Below are 19,834 nucleotides of genomic sequence, written 5' to 3'. Positions count from 1 at the left end.
ATTACCAGCAGGTCAAAATTAGGTTTAATGTATCTAAGTTTATATCCTATATCTCAAATATATACTTTGAAATCTTTAAAATTAGGCAATTTTTTTCAGTTAACATTTGGAAGTATGGTATTATTGATAGTGTGCTAAAAATCTGTGTTGATAAATATAGGAGTTTTGTTTTGCATTGTAGGATAACCCCACTGTGGTAGTAGAAGATCTAAGGCTCTGCACAGTGAAACATTGTGAAGACATAGAAAGACGGTTCTGCTTTGAGGTGGTCTCTCCAACAAAGTGAGTGGCTCTAAAGAATTTGAGAGTCCATGTATGTTTGTATAGTTTGTCTCAACTTTTCAGAGTAGAGCAAGATTTGTGTTTCATTTGTGATTACTTGTACTTCAGAGGGATAAAGTGCTTTAAAGGTAAAAGTCAGTAGCTTGGTATACACGTATTATGGTTAGATATTTATGTAACTATTCAGTTATGTTTATAAAATAGAAACTGTCTTGATCAACTGAAGTCATATATATCAGGTATTATTATTTTTTTGCTAATATGATGTCTGAAAAAAAGCAATATTTTTTTTTATCTTTTAGAAGTTGTATGCTTCAGGCAGACTCTGAAAAGCTGCGCCAGGCATGGATTAAGGCCGTTCAGACCAGTATTGCTACTGCTTATAGAGAGAAGGGTGATGAATCAGAGGTTAGCTAACAATACTGTAATGCCAAATGACATATTACTGAGAGTTTTTAATATTAGTTGCAAAATTGTACTATTATAATTTTTTCCATGGAGGATGAGTTAAATGTTGTTAAAAGGGGTTTTATTTTTAAAATCTAGATTTGATTTTTTGTATGTTTCTTTAATTTGGTATGTGCCCCAGATTGACATATACATTCTGATGTGTTTTCCCCCATCCCCCAATTTTTTAATAAAGTATAAAAAGCCTGAAAGGGTATTAAAAGTAAAACTGTTAAAAAAAAATGGGAAAACACAGTTTGTCTCAGTAGAGATCTCCCTGGAGAAGACAGATTTAATAAGGAGTTTTGGCTCGTAATCTGACTTTAGCTTCCCAATCAGTTTATAAACTCTTTGGAGCAAGGTAGTAAGTCTTGAGATATAGAGCTCACCATTCCTCTAGGAGCTTCCTGAAAAAGAGGTTATTTGTGAGTCTACTCTAAAAATGTCTTCATCATCATATTTTTTGATAATTTAGTTAGGTATGGCATTTTTAGGTTGGAAATAATTAGTTGGAAATGATTAGTTCTCAAGGGTTATGTACGTTTATTTTATCTAATATATATAATACTCAAAGTTTATGTGTTTCTCCCCATGAGACTAAGTGCAAACTGATGGAGGAACTTAGATCTTTCCATTCTTGAACTCTGATGCCTAAAACAGTGCCTAACCTAGTCCTGTAAAAGACCTTTAATTTATTTTTTAGAAGTTTTCGTTTGGAGCATGTAGTGTGTAAAAGTATTTTATACATGTGCACACACACATACATACAAATACACACATGTGCTTGTGTGTGTATATATATGTGTGTATGTATGTATGTATATATATTTAACAAATAATTCTTAATTCTTTTAGAAGCTGGATAGGAAATCATCACCATCCACAGGAAGCCTGGATTCTGGAAATGAGTCAAAAGATAAATTATTGAAAGGGGAAAGTGCCCTGCAGCGAGTCCAGTGTATCCCTGGCAATGCCAGCTGTTGTGACTGTGGTCTGGCAGACCCACGGTGGGCCAGCATCAACCTGGGCATCACCCTGTGTATTGAATGCTCTGGGATTCACCGGTAGGTTGGCCTATGCAGGGGGATGGGCACACCATGTGAAGTGCCATGTTCCTTTGGGTGGAGAACCTTTTTTCCATTTGTCCAATTTCTAGTTAATATCTTTTTGCTTTTATAAAATAGATAAACTTCTAGTTTGTAGAACATTTTCAAGGATGTTGTTTCACCATTCATTACTAACTGGAGATCTGTCTATTTATAATGCTTTGAGGACTACATTAGAGACTATATCACGTAAAAATAAAAATCTTTTCATAAATATGTAAATTGAGATGTGCTAGATTATTAATGCTCTTTCCTGATTCCCTTTAGGAGTCTTGGAGTTCACTTTTCAAAAGTTCGATCTTTAACTTTAGACACTTGGGAGCCTGAACTTTTAAAGGTAAGGTAAACATTTGCTTAAAAATATCTCATTTTCACAAAAATGTCAAGATTTTATGTCCTTTGTTTACAAATATATATGTTGCTTGCTGCAGACAATGAACTAAATTGTATTGGGATATATTTGAGACTATCCAGTGTTTTAAAATTAAGTCTGTGTAGCACTAGTAACCTTTTAAGAAAACTGCATTCCTATGTTTCTAAAAAAAAATTTTAGATTTTGTATCTTAATATTAATGTTTAATAGTTACATAGATTTTTGTTATTAAAAGTGTATGGATATATTGTAATAAGTTCCATAATGGACTGTAATCACATATTGTTAGCATTGGGATATTTTAACATGGGATCATTTGCAGACTGAATTTTGTTAAGATAGTAGTTATCAAACTATTATTACTTTTTCCCATGTAAGGATTACTATCTATATCACAGTTGGGTTTCTGATCAAATTTAAAAATTTCATAGCTCTGAATAGTATTCTTCTAATTACTCATTGTTTATTTTTCCATATTGTAAAATTGCTGGTATATTCAGCATTTATTTCTGTCTAAAAATTGTGTTCTTTATGGGCATGTATTTTAATATTAATCCATAGGTAAAATGGTAATCTAGTTATGTAAAATAAAAAAAAATTGTGTGATTATTGTGAAACATCTGTTTTAAAAAATGACCAAAACTTTTAAGCAAAGTATTTTGAACTACTTACATTATCAAGATTAAGGAGAAAGTAGTTTGCTTTGATTTTGAATTACCGGAAGCTTTAACTGTCTGACCTTAAGACTCTATGCTTTAATGTACCAGACATTATGAATAATGTGCAGCTTTATACCAGCTTTAATAGAGGAGCAGAAACTAGTAAAGCAGATGGGTGGGGAGAAACACTTTTTTATAGGAGCGGTAATCTGTGGGAGATTTTCTGGTGAAGAATGGCAAAATAGTGATATTGCTCTTACTCCTTGTCTTACTTTGTTTAATCCTTAAACTTGTTTGTGGAGTAAGCAATTACAGGATATGCAGAGGAATAATTACATCAGCCGTGTTTGATTTATGAATTTTTTTTTAAGATTTATTTATTTATTCATACAGAACTGGGGTACAGGCCAGAGGCTGAGGGGTGGTGAGAGGCTTCACCAGAGATAGAGTGGGAAACAGAACAGGCAGATCAACGAAGTACACTGCTGAGGGGAGCAGCGGGCGGGTCAGGAGAGGTCTGCCACGCCATGTGGTAACCTCTGGGGCAGGCGGGGATCGAACTCATGCTGAAGCGGCTTTAGATTCTCAGTGCTATGCTTTAACCCGCTGCGCCACCAGGGAAGGCCAGATTTATGAATTTTTATAAAAGAATTTTTTAGAATTTAATAGCCTAATACAACTGTATTTGCCATTTTCTATTTTCCTATTTTATAGCTTATGTGTGAGTTGGGGAATGATGTTATAAATAGAGTTTATGAAGCTAAAGTGGAAAAAATGGGGATAAAGAAACCACAACCAGGACAAAGGTATTTATTATTTCAGTTATCTTAATAGGTTACCTTTTTCCAGCTGCAAATCAGGAATAATAATAATGTATGATTTTTTTTTTTCACTGTGACTGAGATGTAATATTGGAACAGACTGTTTAGAAGAGATAATTACTGTTTCTGTTAAGAAGTGACTTTCTTTTACTTGGCTATGTTAATTAGATAATTACATTTAACTGAACAGATAATCAGGTAGTTTCCAGATGACAGATTCTTAAAATTAAGGCTCTTTACGTAGGAATGGGACAGCTCTTAGCAATTAAAATCAGACCAAAGTTCTATTAGTGGCAGTTCTTTAAAAAAGAGATAATCTGTTCATTAATGTCTCAAAGGTCAAGTGTCTGCTATCTGCAATGAATGATTTTTCATTGTTTGATTTAGTTCAAATATTTGGTAATTATGTACATGGCATTATGATGTTGAATTAATTGTGAAAAAGATAGTTTCTGATAGTGGGTAAGTGCTTAATTGCTGTGTTTGAAACTATACTTCAGTGTTTTGGAGGTTCGTTGAATGAGATGACTCAGACTGCCTTCCAGGTACATAATTTGTTTTGTTATTGATATTTTAGTTTGGATATTTTTTCTTCTTAGCATTACAATTGTATTTGCCATAATCTCATTTTAGGATTAGATGTTTGACCACATCTACACACATACACACACACACAATATTTTTTAAAGTATATTACTCTCTAAAAGTCATTTAAACCTTCTTATTAATTTGCTAACATGTAGTTGGTTTGAATTATTTTAGACCTTGAAAAATATCTTTCCATTTTAGTGAAAGACCTGAGCATTTAAAAAAATATTTATTTTATTTATTTATGCATATAAGCGCTGGAGTGTAGGCCAGAGGTGTGGGGGAAGGGTGAGAAGACTAACCAGAGACAGAGTGGGAAGCAAAACAGGCAGATCTACTGAAATATACTGCTGAGGGGAGCAGTAGGTGAGACTGGAGAGGTCTGCTGCACCATGTGAGTCAGCTCATTGGTCTGGGATCAAACTCTTGCTGAAGTGGCTACCCATATCTTAGTGCTGATTTAACCCCTTGCACCACCAGTGAGGCCCAAAGATCTGAGCATTTTTAAAGGTTATAAGTAAGGAATGGCATAAATAGATTGAGCATTTTATGATGGTGCCATAAATCAGATGTGTAAAATATGACTCTCTCAGGTTAGAATGCTGTGTTGTTTTCAAGTGTTTTTTTTTAATAATGTTAAGTATTGATAGTTCAGTATGTGACTTAATTTATTACATTTATGTTTAATTTAAAAATTAGTTTCTATATGTTTTTGTAGTGCTCTTGGTTTCAAGGGAACATTTATAGAAAATGAATGGGCATAGAAATTAAGAGAAAAAGTGTACCATGTTAATACTTGAGATTTTTCAGTTAATTAGTTGTATTTTGTTTGAAGGAAAGTATTTTGTATAATGTCCCAAATTCAGTTTTAACTTTTATTTTATTTTGTGACTTTAATTGTAGATATTCACTACATCGCTTCTTTACACTATTAGTCATGCTAAGAGATTAAGTATAACATGGCATTTTTATGTATACCAGACAGGAGAAAGAGGCATATATCAGAGCAAAATATGTGGAGAGAAAATTTGTGGATAAATATTCTATGTTATCATCAACACCTGAGCAGGAAAAAAAGATTGTCTCTAAAAGTTGTGAAGAAAAGAGGCTGAGCATTTCTAAACTTGGGCCAAGTGACCAAGTCAGAGCATCTTCTCTAAGTTCAGGTATCACAACTTGTGTATACAAACATTTTCTTAAGTTGAAGTTACTTTGTAATTGTAGATGATAGGTTTTTTTAGTGCTATAAACTGTTTCCTCCTGCATATTTTAAGGAAAATTGAATTTCTATATATTTAACTTTAAATAGTGTCTTGGTAACTCACATGTCTAGGTAATGTGTATATTCTAAGGAATAAAAATGCTTAAAATGCAGGGGGAGTTGGGAATTATAAATCAATCATGCCCTAAAATATCTGATTATCCACCTAATATCCTTCCTATTTTTTTCCTCCTAAATTTTCCCAGTAATGTTTTTCCTGCCCTTTTCCCTTCTTACGGCCTGCTTTGTGCTTTGCTAACTTGCATGTCCCCAGTGGTTGCTGTAAATAGCGACGAGGCCAGGCGGGAGTCTCTGTTCTGTCCTGATGAGCTAGATTCACTCTTCTCCTACTTTGATACTTCTTCAAAACTACGTAGTAGTAAGTACTACTCTTGTGGAGCATTCCAAGTCTGTGCCAGTGGTCATTGTGCGTGTGGCCATTTCTCTAGATGTAACCCATTGTCTCAGAATTACACATTACTTACAGTCATACAATAAAGTAAGCTCTTTACCACTCCTGACTTAGTATGGGGTAATGAGATGCATTACACATCTGAAAATAAGTTTATTTTCAGATTTTGTGATTCACATTTTGATAAGCTGAGTGTTCAAATGGATTAAAATGGTGTTAAACGTATTCTATTGTTGGTGGCTAAGTTCACGTTGACATATCAGCAGCTTATTTTAAAACTTTGTGGGAGGTTGTTTTCTAAATGACATGAACTTTAATCACTAGCTGATTTTTTTATTTTAAAAAAGCAGTCAAAAGTAATGACAGTGGAATCCAGCAGAGCTGTGATGATGGAAGAGAATCTTTACCGTCCACAGTGTCAGCCAATAGTTTATATGAACCTGGTGAGTTTTAGTGAAATTCAATGTTAATTGAATTTGTTAATTGTTTGCTGAAAAATAACGTGACAAAATGTCTAATATTGATTAAATAGTTTCTGCAAGGCAGTGGTCTATAGGGAGGAGTAATACAAATGAGAAAGCACCTATTTCTTTTGTATTTGCTGTTTTTCTCTTAGCTGTCCAGCCTTCTAACCCCTGTGATACATGCAGAAGGTGCCTTGTTGGTTGCTAAGGATAATTTTAAATCTATAAGAATGTACATTTTACTCTTCATTTTTTCTTATGGCTCTCTTTTCTTATTAGGAGAAACACATTAGCAGTTCCCTTCCCATTAGATTTTACTTCTGACTGAGACTTTATTCCTAAATTTTCATTTCATGATTTCAGTCTTATAAAATCACAGGATAGTAAACATACTTCAAATTATTTGATCTGCTTTTCCTGGAAATTTTGATGGTATTGGGGGCCAGCCCAGGAACAAAGGGGAATTTGATCTAATGGTAACATTCTTTAGGAATTGTTATTAGTGCTTCTGAGACCTTAAGTCCAGGCTCATAGTAATATACCTATTTTAATGTACTACAGAGAATTAACCTACCGACTGGGTATTGGCATGACCACATTGGTACTGAAATGCCAGTTGGTGTCTTCCTAAGAGAAGAAGGTTGACGGGGGAATGATTAGACTATGGGAAGTAAAAAACCTGAAAACCTCCATTACCTCATACTGCTAAACTAGTGGCTTTTCTTTTTTTTTTTTTTAAAGATTTATTTATTTGTGCATACAGAACTGGGGTACAGGCCAGAGGCTCAGGGGTGGCGAAAGGCTTCACCAGAGACAGAGTGGGGAACAGAACAGGCAGATCGAGGAAGTACACTGCTGAGGGGAGCAGCGGGCGGGTCAGGAGAGGTCTGCCGCGCCATGTGATCACCTCCGGGGCAGGCGGGAATCGAACTCATGCGGAAGCGCTTTAGATTCTCAGTGCTGTGCTTTAACCTGCTGCGCCACCAGGGAGGGCCACTAGTGGCTTTTCTTAAAAAATATTCACACTGTGATACAAATAAGAGGTCATTAAAAAAAATGTAGTAAGATATCCATAACATAAACTTTATCACCTTAACCAGTTTTTAAGTTTTTGTTCAGTGACGTTAATTCTGCTCACAATTTGGTGCTATCATCACCATTATCCACCCAGAGAACGTTCCATTTTATAAAACTGAGACTTTCAACCCATGTAACAAAAACTTCCTGTTTTCTCTCTCCCCACCAAGAGCTCATTTTTAATGATGTAATTTGTCTTTGCTTTTCAGAGGGAGAAAGGCAAGATTCTGTGTTTCTTGACTCTAAGCATCTTAATCCAGGACTTCAGCTTTACAGAGCTTCATATGAAAAAAATCTTCCAAAAATGGCCGAGGCTTTGGCTCATGGTGCAGATGTGAACTGGGCTAATTCAGAGGAAAACAAAGCAACGCCACTTATTCAGGCTGTGTTAGGGGTATGAGTTCCTACATTGAGATTTTCACGGATAGTGTGATTTAAAAATTATAATTTATTCTATACATATCTTTAGAATTATTTCTAGCTTCAAGAGATGGGTTGTAAAAATACAAAAGGGAGTAGTGGTTTCTGTGCATCACTTTAATTTTAATTGCACGTAAGCTCAGTTTTTGTCTTAATGGAAGAAGGTTCTTCTAATGAAAGAAGTATGTTTTCTTAGGTCACCAATTGCAAATTGAAACCTTATTAGCACTAGTTCCTGGGAAGAAATAATATATATTATCTGTGCTTTTGCTGGGGGTATTTTTCTTTTCTGTGGAGGGTGAATTAGATTATTAGAGTAAATTATATTTTAAATTAAATTTTTGAGTTCTCTGTTTTTAATAGAAATATATAGTCTTCCTTTTGTGCATTCTTATTTTCCTTTTTTCCCAAGGGCTCTTTGGTGACGTGCGAGTTTCTCCTGCAGAATGGTGCTAATGTGAACCAAAGAGATGTGCAAGGCCGGGGGCCACTGCACCATGCCACTGTCTTGGGGCATACTGGGTAATCTATTTGCACTCACATATTTAAGGAAATTTTATTTGAAAATTTGTTTTGAAGTGATGTTTCTCTTTTTCTTAGTTTCGCTTTTTCTCTACAAAAGTAGTTTGTAAACTTCTACTTTTCCTCTGACTTAAAATGAATTTGAGACAAATTGTTCAGAAATGTCTTACTGTTAATTTTCACATATGAAAATTGCAAAACTTTGAGCTTCACTTGCAATTTATATAGATAATTTTTAGTATTCAAACTGTTACTGACATTGTAGTTTGCCACACCACTTAGGTCTATGTGTATACTTGTGCATGTACTCATAAATATGTACATAGAAAACACTTTTGGGGAGAATTTATAACTGGTAATTTCAGTTCCCACAGGGTGGCCGATGTAAAAATTTTAAAGTAAATTCTTAGCTTCTGGTATTGACATTGTAGCTTCTGGATCAAATTTTAGGCTTCCAAAATAGAAAAGCCTTGAAAATGAATTTCCTATTAAAGGATACAAAGCAAACAAAGTGTTAGTCTTGTATAAAAACTTAGTGTCAGAGTTGATTTTTAATGGTGACGTGCGAGTTTCTCAGGCTATTCAGTCCTTTTTTTTTTTTTTTTTGAGGTAACATTTGGTTCACAACACTGTGCATTTTAGGAGTACAGCTTCACACCTCCATAAATCTGTGCCACCCCATGTCTGCTTCCAAAGGTCTAGTTCCCATGTACCTTAACATTTTTGGCTTCCTTTTCCCAAAGCGACCTGTGCGACTTTAATTTTATTTAAATTTATAGATACCTATGCACATAATTTACACATTCCACTATGGTATAATGCCAGTTTAAATATGAAAATACCTTAATACTGTAATGCTAGTCTTGGTAAATTTTTATCAGTCAATGTTCAATAAATACTTGTAGAATGAATCAAGAATTTCCTAATGAAATGTTTCCTTTAAATTAAGTGTTGCTTTTAATTTTTAAAGTGTAAACTAATTTATTTTACTGGCAATATCTGAAAAATACTGTTTCCTTAAATAGGCAGGTATGTTTATTCTTAAAACGAGGTGCCAATCAACATGCTACTGATGAAGAAGGAAAAGACCCTTTGAGTATAGCTGTGGAAGCAGCCAATGCTGACATAGTGACATTGTAAGTGTTTTCTTTTTAATTATTTCCCACATTACTGCCCTAAAATGGATTCTTTTAATTCTCAGGATAGAACTGGGATGAGGGCTGAATTGGTAGAGTGGCAGGGAATTATTAAACCTCAAGAATTACAACATTATAAGGACAACTGCATGTTGTTAGAGCCTTTGCAGTTGTATTGCCATTGGGCAGTGATACTTGGTGTGTTTGTGCTTTTAATTTAAAAGAATTTAAAGAATAGCCTAATTTTTTTATACTTTATTTGTATTTTTTTACATCATTGTTCATTTTTGTACAGTGTTTGCTTTTTCTTTCCAGGTGTAACCCCCATATAATTCTCAATACCAATTCACCCTGCACCATCACCATAGTTCCTTGTGCTTTTCCCTCCATTTTGATAGCTGCCCCATCTCCCCTGTAGAATATTTCTGATTTATAGTTAACTGTTAATTTTGGTTTTTACTTATGATTATTGTTTTCCCCCATGTCCCTTATATTCCTCCTGTAAGTGAAACCATCTATTATTTTTCTTTTTCTTTTGGCTTATATCACTGAGCATAATTCCTTCTAGCTCCATTCATATTGTTGCAAATGGAGCAATATTCTTAATTTTAAGATAAGATAACTTAAAATATTTGCATATATTTTAATCTGATCTGTTAAGGAATTCTGAGGTTTCAATTTGATTTTCATCTTAGAGTTGTTAGTCTTAAACTCTGGAATTGTGATTGTTAAATATACTCTTCATTATCATGTAGGAAACCTTAAACATGTGTTGTGTAAAGTCACTTACTCTATTTTGTGCAGAGTAAAGTCTAGAATTGTTGATCCTACTGTATGAGTAAGAGTTCTATCACAGTAGACTCTTGGTCACTTAGAAGGAGACTCCCACATTGACGCCTTGAACTCCTGAACTCAATCTGTGTGCTCTTGACCCTCCTGCCAAATTAAAAAAGAGAGAGAGCAAAACATATGTCCTCAGTGCTCAATGCCTTTTCCCTCCTGGAGGGGTTACTGTCACTGTGTAGGCCACTATAGGAAAATTTAGATACTAAATCATTATAGATTTATAATTAGAGACAGATAAGTTACTAAAGGTTAGATAGAAATGATAAATAGAAACCAACCCTGGATGCAGATTCCCAGGCAATTCTCATAATAGTGCTTCATCTTTAAAAATGTCTGTTCCAAATTTTTCTACATTTTCTTACTTTATGTGAGGATTTCAGTTCATTTAATACATTTTGAAAATAGTTCTCTCCTGAAAAGTCCAGATACCAAAGCTAGAACTTGTGATGTTTCTATTCATACTATTCATACAGTAGACCTGTAGTACTTTGGGAATATGAAAAATTCATGCAGATGAGGTAGTTGCCAGAGAGAGCATATTAGTTATTTTTAAAATTATTTTCAGTTTATTTTTTGCATAGAAGAACTGAGAAGTAGGCCAGAGGCGCAGGAGGTGAGAGGATTCATCAGAGACAGAGTGGGGACCAGGTCAGCCATATCTACTGAAATGCACTGTTAAAGGGAGCAGTAGGTGAGACAGAAGAGGTCTGTTGTGCCTGATGTGGGTCAGCTCCCTGGCCAGGAATTGAATTCAGGCCTTAGTGGTAATAGCGCTGAGACTTAACCCCTAGGTGATCAGGGAGGCTCCCCAGAGAGAGCATATTAGAAGAAGGGGATAGAGATCTGGGAGTGTAATGGGTGATCTACACGATAGGTGAGCAGTACACACTAGAAGAGGGGTGCCAAAGCCAACAGTTGCCTGTCTAAAAAGATTGTTTAAAGTGAGTAAATAGGAGGAAATTCTTGTTGTCTTAGGTCAGTCTACATCTCTTTCTATTACCAGGTTGAATAACCCAAAAAAGAATTCATAACCACTATGGTATATGTACCTTGGCATATGGTGTATGGGAGCATTCACTCATTTTTATAATGTTTATATAACATATTAAAAAGATATCCCCAGTATTTAGAGATAACACACACTATTTAAATATGTTTGAAACTACCTCACTTCAGGGTGAGCCAGAAGGTACTTTAGCTATTGCTTCTGTAGTGTAGAATCGATAATTTCACCAGTGGGCAGTTAAATTTTAACAAGTTACAGTAGAAACTAGGAACTCTCTTGAGTCTGGAGGAAGCAGGCTGCTGGAGATGTTGAAAGAACCCTGCTTAAGCAGAGCTGAATGCACTTGTTAGAAATCTTTCGCTGTCTTCTCGCATGTGCATTACATGAAGTATAATATTTTTGTATCACAAATTGCCTGGTTTGATAAAAATTCATTTATTTTAGTGGCAAATATGGTAAAGAAAAATAAGTAAAACATCAGTACATGTTTTACTTATTTATATAATTCATTAGTTTGTGATTGTTTATGTAGTATAACTTCATCTAAAATGATTTTATTTAATTTTAGGTTACGTTTAGCAAGAATGAATGAAGAGATGCGGGAATCAGAAGGACTTTATGGACAGCCAGGTCAATATTCCACTAATAACCATACTGAAATGCAGTATAAGAAATGCATTCAGGAATTTATCAGTTTACAATTGGAAGATTCTTAGTTCCCTAGCAAACTAACTTAATACTATAGAATTTTTATAACTTACTTGTAAATTGTGAGTTGTTAGTATGTACTGTACTTATTGAATCCTTGGGGGTTGCTAACTTCCGAATCTTCAAAATTCTCTAACTATTCCTATTACAGTACACATTTTCCTGCTCTATTTAACTCTGGCTGCTGATTTCTTTATCTGCTGTACAGATGTCTTCCATATACATTCCAGTGAAGTGAATGGAATGATAATGTGTCTTTATACTTTTACAGCAGCACAATAGTCATTTTCTTTTTGTAATTCTCTAACTATCAAGTGAATATAACATTATTATTTTCTTTTTGTTATTCAGGGAATTTCTATAAATTGTGTTCAGGGAAAAAAAAAATCACCATCTGTTTGGTATATAAAAAGTATGGAAAACCCCTAGGAGAAGTTGATTGAATTCGAGGTTTGCACTCTGATCTAAAAATGAGTAGAAGGTTTAAAAATAAAATTTACTGTAGGTGGAAAAAGTCCATAGTGAGAGTGGAATTAATTTAAAAGGTAGAGGAAAAGGGTCTCATTTATCTTGTAGACTTGCCCCCAAGCAATTGTATAATAATTGTTGGATAAATAGCAGTATTAGGACTATATTTTGCGAACCTGATGGCAAAGTACACTAACTAGAGAAATCTGAACTCAGTATCAGCTCAAGTCTCAAGTGAGTAATTTTCACCTTTGAGTGAAGATGTTAAGAAAAGGAACAAGATGCTGATCAGATTCCTTTCTTTGTTGAGCATGTTCTAATTAGACAGTCTTGACAAAGAAGCAGTAATTATTGGATCTTCCATTTCATGATTAGAGTATATGAATTACTAACTTAATGGTTGAATTCATAGGCATTACTAAAACTTTTCAGGAATTCATAACTAAAATACTTGAATGTTCAGTTTGCAAAGAGTATGTTTGATTTTTTTTTCAATGAATATTAATATGTTATTTTTAAAGTGGCTTGTAATATACTCTAAATATTTTTTAAAATTCTGTGCTTTATGCTTGCTTTCAGTTATTAATTTTTTATTTTATATAATATAAATATGAGGCCATTCTTTTCTCAGAGGACTGTACTACTACTAATTTGTGGTCTAATTTAATAGGGAACAAGTAAGAACTTTGAGCATAGAGGCACTTCAGCTAGATACTTCTAATCTAGGGTGTCCCACTTTAATCCTATGGATCATACAATACTGCTGACTCATGATTTACCAAGATGTAAGCGTGCTGATTAAGGGTGAAGTCTCAGCGTTAATTCTGAATTTCACCTTTTTGTTTTAAACTTGAATGTTAGATTTTAAATAAGTTATAATTTTGTAATACATACTTAAGTAATAGTATTATTGGCCATTTTTGAGGCCTTTGTGTTTAAGCACTTTAAAATAAAAAGTATTTAAAGGTTATGACCCGATATTTGTGAGATCAGAGGGAACATCAAGATTTTACATTCAATAGTTTTTCCCTTGAAATTTAAACTTTAATGTTTGGTCAGTTCTCTTTCCTGAAGGTGTTTGATGATAAAGTTACACCCAACTAATTAGCATCAGATCAGTAATTTACTTCTCTCTGCAGGTGGGAAGCTTTAAGGGATAGGGCCTGTATGTTCTGGCAGACTCTAATTCTGCTCAGATTGATTGGGGTTTCGCGTCTACCATTTCAGAGCATTGAAATGCCACGTTCACTGTCATTTTATGAATATGTTTATAAGTATATACCATCTATTTATCAATAGAAAAACAGATTTTTCCAATTTATTTGAATAAAATTGGGGAACAAAAGCCTAATTTTAAGATGTCCAGCTATTCTCAAATTTAGGTTTAGAGGCTAAAAATAGAACAAAATTCTGGAAATTGTGTATTTGCAGAATAAAAAGATGTTGATCTATTTGAGGATCAATTAGATTTTTAACTTATTTAGAGGACTTCAATTAAAGCAGAATGATTTTAAACTTATAAATTTAACATGGTGAAATGGTGCAGAAATTGCTTTCTGACTATTTTTCTTCTATGAGCCTTTGGAAAGCAGATGTGTTTGCTCAGGCAGTAGGTCTTTATTTTTGCCTCTGCTTTTCACTATAAATTATTCTCACATGGACTTCATTGGTTGTTTTATTTATTAGCTCCTTTTCTTGCCTAACAGTAGAAGAAAAACCCTCAGAATTTTGGATAATTTTAAAATGCGGTTATTTTCAATAGTCGATAATGAAGATTTATACCATTTAAAAGACCGAGATACAATCTTTGGCAATCATCAACCCATTTGTAGGAAACTCCGCTTCTGAACTTTCTGTCTCCAACTCTGTAAGGACCCTTGACTCCCTATTTTATGCGAGGCTGTTTAAGAGCACACACTCCCTACAGAAAAAGATGTATCTATCCTTATCAATTCCTAACTTTAAGAGGACTGGGAGGGTGGATGAAATATGCTCTACTCTCAATTGTTGGAAACCAGTTTGGTGGTTTCCACAGTCTCTGCAGTTTCTAGCTCTATGACTGTTTGATGACAGTTTTTCAGCCTATTCAGAATCACAGCTTTGAACTACTACAGATTAAATGAGTATGTTGGCTTGCTGGCAAAAGTTGACCATTGGTCTAATTAGGAAGGAAGCTGAAACCAACCCTGAAGTGGCAGGATTGTACACATGATCATCTGGGGTGTGGGCTCACATCTGCTGCCATCTCTCTGAGGGGAGTACATTTTAAGAGCAAAATCTTGGGTCACCATAATACTGTTGCAGTGGATAATCCTGACTAACCAAAATCAAAAACTATTTAAAACTATCAGTGGAATATGTAGCAGTCCACATTTAAAAAACTCAGAATTACCCAGGCACATAGAAAAGTTAACTTTCTAAAGAGAAAAGAATATGATTAAGTAATTTGAAGATTAAATGCATTATTATAATTGTTGGCTGATTAGTTGTTCACCATTCATAATAAACTGTTAAATGTGCTTCGAAGAACTTGCTGGGGCAACATATTGGGTTGTTCTTTATTGTGTTCTAGTGTAGAAAAGTTATATTTGCCTTAGGGAAAATTTTAATGAATGAAATTATACATAAAATTTAAAGAGTCACATTGAAGTTCAATTTGTGTTAACTATATTAAATATTACAGTCACTTGTTATTGTAATGTGTGCCCTAATAACATATTTTGAGGTCTAAGAAAGGTATTCTATTGGTAGTCCATTAATGTTTTCTTAGAAACTGAATGTTAACGAGGTGTGTGTGTGTGTGTGTGTGTGTGTGTGTGTGTGTGGTGAGACCTCCTTTTGCATTGTATTGACTTTAAGAAAATCTGTTAAGTCAGTGAAACAGATGACTAGTGTAGCACCAACACTTTCCTTCAAGGAAATACTTAAGTTCAGTGAATAAAAGATCTAATAGTGTGTTTTGCATGGTACAATGGTTCTACTAAAATGTACTTGTATAATAGGTACTAGGTGATTTAACAAAAACTGGAATACCATAAAAAGAAAAAAAAATCTCACAGCTGGTTATATAAAATATGCATTATTAATAGTAGAAGCCATATATTGCCATTGTACTGTTGTAATACTTCAGAATGCTCACCTGGTGCTATCTGTAAACTATTTGGCATTAGCATCGGCTAGATCCTTCTTCCTATTTCTTCTTGAATGTATAATGTGTGCCTTTTAAGTTACATCTGGTGTTGAGTGGTAAAAAATCAGTGTGGTATTTTTGTATTATAATCTGCACTTTACACTTTAATGGGAAGTAAAATTACAGACTCTCCAGTTTAATAGTATTTTAAAAGTAAAATGTTTACAATAAATATTTTAAATATTTTAATTCAACATCTAAAAACAAAAAAATTAAGTATTTTGTATGGTTTGTTGTTATTTAATGTTGGTCTTTTCTTAGTTTCTGTCTTTTAGAATGGCTGAAAATGGGAATAGATTATAATTTGTCTTTTCATGTGGGAGTGAACTTTTAAGGAATCTTGGGTATAATTGGATTGTTTTACCAGTTGTCCTAGCATATCAACCTTTACTTTGATTGTTTTAATAACAATAATGGTTTGGAAGTTACGTTTAGTCACCCTATTAAGATTCTATTCTTACTGTGTGTGTGTGTTTTTTTTTTTTCTTTTAAAGTAGATGATTCAGGTCATGAGGAAATTTCCAGGGCTAAATGAAAACTATGTATAGATTTGAATAACTTGCTTTTTACATAGACTTAACATTAACAGTGACTAGAAATTGAAAGTATTAAATAATTTTTTATTGAAAATCTTGGATTATGCTGTTAGACCTTTTTATTGTCTTTACCCCCTTCTCCCAACTTTTTTCTAATGCTTTAGCTTTTAGTATGAGATCTTTTGCCTCAAAGTATTTGCTTTATAGAAGCTGACAAAACTTACTGCACTATTAACAACAATTACAGCAATGAATTTGTAATAAGGTGGATGCAAGGTATCTTATGAGAAATAATTATGAAACCATGTTGCAACAATAAATATCTAAAACAGTATATGACAGACTAAATCTTGAGAACAGAATCATGCCAAGATTCTGTATAAAGCTAATGCTTAATAGGAAGCATTTGTGATGAATGATTTACCTTGAAAATACGATTTTACTTCATACAGTTCCTTTCTGAGGAGTTAATCTGTATGTGTATGTATATATTTAGATTTCTGTAGCAAGAAAATCAGTATTCAACTGCTGTATCAATATTGCTAATTCTCTAAATATATTTGTATGTATATGTGTATACATATTACTCAGATTTTACAGATGTCTTTGATTTTTAATCCCATTCTTGTTCTTATGAACTAGTGGGGAAAAAAAAAAAGCCTGGAGCTTAAGTGAAACTTTGCTTTTATAGTCATTTTTTAGGTTTTATCATCTTAGAAATTTAGTAAACTTTGGATTAGGTGCATTTGTTTCAGTCAAGCATTAAAATTTGAGTATAGAATTGCTTTTCACATGCTATTTAAATTTAAGTATCTTTTAATTACAAGATAATATCAAATGGGAGGATTTACCCCCACTTGATTATCATTTTGTCTTGGTAATAACTTGCATCCATCAGAAACATTAGTATTTGTTTTTGATCTTTTCTTTTGTCCTTGATGAAAGGAAATACACTTATTTAAAGAATGCTTTGTTTACTATACCTCATTTAAAATAATTTTCATTTCTCAATTGTTAATAAATGTATTTCTTTACATTGCTTTAAAACACTTGCTCTTTGCTCTTTTCTAACTCTGAACTTTCCTCTGTGGCTGCATCTGAGGTGCTTTATTCAGGTATAGTTGATTTTTTGTTTGTTTGTTTTTACTATATGTTTTTCTAGTACTAATATTTGTCTTTTTTTTTTCCCCAACAATGCTCGTCTGAACAAATTTTAATATGACAATTACAAAATTGTTACTAGCCATAAAATGAATGTTGTTTATTAATACTTTAATTGTATATATTTTTTTAAAGTGTCCTTATTTTACTTCCATACAGGTGATGAAACTTACCAGGACATTTTTCGTGATTTTTCCCAAATGGCATCCAATAATCCAGAGAAACTAAATCGTTTCCAGCAAGATTCACAAAAATTCTGAATGTTTCTTAAGAAAGGGAAAATACTAAATTTGGTGATACCTTTTGTGTGTACATCTGAAAACTCAGATTTTTACTGCTTTAATTCTACTTTCTTAAGCTTGGTAGATACTGTGTGGTTTAGAAAAAAGGTACCTATTTGTTGATATTTTTATAAAATAAAATAGATTTCTAGTAGTTGGGAGAGGACCTTCTTTTAGAATCTCTTTTATTAAAAATAACTTGTTTAAAAGGCTATTGTAGCTAGACATAGGCCCTCTGTAGATTAGAATATGCTAAGAGTTTAGACAGTATTTCTTCTTTTGCCAGTGGGTGGTAGCATTGAATTTTTTCCTATCATTCAGTCAAGTATATCTGCATCAAGTGGAAGCCCCCTTCCTGCCTGCCTTAAGAGGATATCTTTTCTTTAACTCCCCTGGCCATTTTTGGTGGTGCAGGAAGATTTTGTGTTTTTATTTTTTGTATCTTAGCTATTAATAGACATGAAATTCAATTGTTAGAAGTAGAGAGAGTGTTTCCTTAGTTATGTTCCTTACATGCCTGATTGCATGCACATTTACATAACATACAGTGATTGTATAGGTAGGCGTCATTCGGCCCTTTACATTTGTTCCATGTATAGGAAGCAAAAAGAAGCCCTTTAATTTTAAAGAAAATCAAAATAATCTCATTTATAGAGGTTTTAGTTTTTTGTTGTTGGGCTGATTTTCTAAAACCTTTACAGGCTTATTGATGTAAATAAAATGTTTCAAAGGTTACTTGAATGTTGCAAACTTATGCTTTCATCAAAATGTAACTTTCAAAGGAAGCCTTGATTTATAAAATAATGTAGAGCATTTTTATATTTGAAATTTATTTCAAGATACACTTTTATATTGTTCCTAGTGAAAGAAAAACCACTCTGTAAAAGGAGAAAAGAAAATCCACATTTTAGCTTCTACTAAAATATACAGCAATAAATTGCTTTTTAATTTTTCCCAATGTCCTGTGTACTTCTTGTGCACAGTGTATATATATTTTTAAATTATACATAGCATCTATATAGTTTTATTACTTGGTTATAGGAATCACAGGCCCTTAAATTGCAAAATATTATAGATACACTTTTTAATCATGATATACAACAATTAATCTGTCTCCATCTTTGACATATCTTGTCAGGAGTATAAAATACTGAAGTAATTTGCCTTACAGCTTCATTCTAATGTTATCAACAATTAAATTTAATCTTTTAAAGTTACATACACAGTATTATTACTTCTCAGTTTCTAAATAAAAGAGGCTTAAAATTTTTGCTGTCTAATACAATACATTGAAAAATTACATTTTTCTCTTATAAGTTGATTTTTATAAATTGGTTATACATTAAATCAAAATTTGGCTAAACATCAATAATACTGAAATACATTTAAAGAAAATGTTCTATAATTGGCCAATTATAATTATAATTGCATGCATATAATGCTTATTTAGTAAAAATCACTGCATATTAGATAAGGATAAATATATGAATTATTGCTAAGGAAATGCTAATTTTGAAAGCCTTGTACTTCGCGACAATAATTGGAGCATTAAATCATTCCTGTTTCACATTAGAGTGATGTGGCTTTGAAAAAACCTGTGACTTTTTTTTACCAGTATACACGTTGAAATGAATGATCCAAAAAGTTCAAGGATAAGGAACTATATTAAAAACAAACCAACAAATAGAGAAGAGAGAGCCTCAATTTACCTTTGTAGTGCCTATTCCTGTTTTAATCCTAGGACTTCATGCCTACAGCTCCTAACCTTTATCCTAGGAAACCTAGGCAGTGCTTTTGCATCCAGCCATTGGTGCTTCAGATCACCGCTAGGATCCTGACTGTAAAGGCAATTCTCTTTGACACTCATACCTCCCATAGCTTTAATCATGAGTTGTTAATGTGGCAGTAATTAGTATCTACTTAAATGTAATGGTTAGAGATGTATTTGAAGTGCACTGAAGAAGATCATGGTTCTGATATCTTCAGCAAAAAGTAAATCTTTAGCAGCACAGGAAGCCTAACAATACAAAAATACATTTCTGTGGCAAAATTTCTTGAATAAGCTAAACC

General features: G+C 33.2%; 1 protein-coding gene across 5 annotated transcripts in view; it reads left to right on the top strand.

Annotated features, from left to right (window-relative positions):
- Window positions 1-19,030, top strand: part of ACAP2 (ArfGAP with coiled-coil, ankyrin repeat and PH domains 2) — a 97,511-nt gene extending 78,481 nt beyond the window's left edge. For 3 of the 5 annotated variants that reach the window (XM_012733537.1, XM_012733541.1, XM_012733532.1), the window contains 13 exons: window positions 182-282; window positions 585-690; window positions 1,585-1,793; window positions 2,103-2,172; window positions 3,582-3,673; window positions 5,258-5,442; window positions 5,812-5,916; window positions 6,297-6,392; window positions 7,700-7,884; window positions 8,323-8,432; window positions 9,458-9,568; window positions 11,989-12,050; window positions 17,643-19,030. In XM_012733537.1, the coding sequence (XP_012588991.1) occupies window positions 182-282; window positions 585-690; window positions 1,585-1,793; window positions 2,103-2,172; window positions 3,582-3,673; window positions 5,258-5,442; window positions 5,812-5,916; window positions 6,297-6,392; window positions 7,700-7,884; window positions 8,323-8,432; window positions 9,458-9,568; window positions 11,989-12,050; window positions 17,643-17,743 (1,533 nt within the window). In that variant the 3' untranslated portion in view covers window positions 17,744-19,030. The remainder of the gene's footprint in view (window positions 1-181; window positions 283-584; window positions 691-1,584; window positions 1,794-2,102; window positions 2,173-3,581; window positions 3,674-5,257; window positions 5,443-5,811; window positions 5,917-6,296; window positions 6,393-7,699; window positions 7,885-8,322; window positions 8,433-9,457; window positions 9,569-11,988; window positions 12,051-17,642) is intronic. The other 2 variants (XM_004675112.2, XM_012733546.1) reach the window with 1 other exon arrangement.
- Window positions 19,031-19,834: the final 804 nt, after the last annotated feature.

The sequence above is a fragment of the Condylura cristata genome, unplaced genomic scaffold, assembly GCF_000260355.1.
Source record: "Condylura cristata isolate star-nosed mole 26May11 unplaced genomic scaffold, ConCri1.0 scaffold00003, whole genome shotgun sequence".
Classification (NCBI taxonomy): Eukaryota; Metazoa; Chordata; class Mammalia; order Eulipotyphla; family Talpidae; genus Condylura; species Condylura cristata.
Note: the sequence above shows the minus strand (reverse complement) of the source record. Positions and strands in the feature narration are given on the sequence as shown.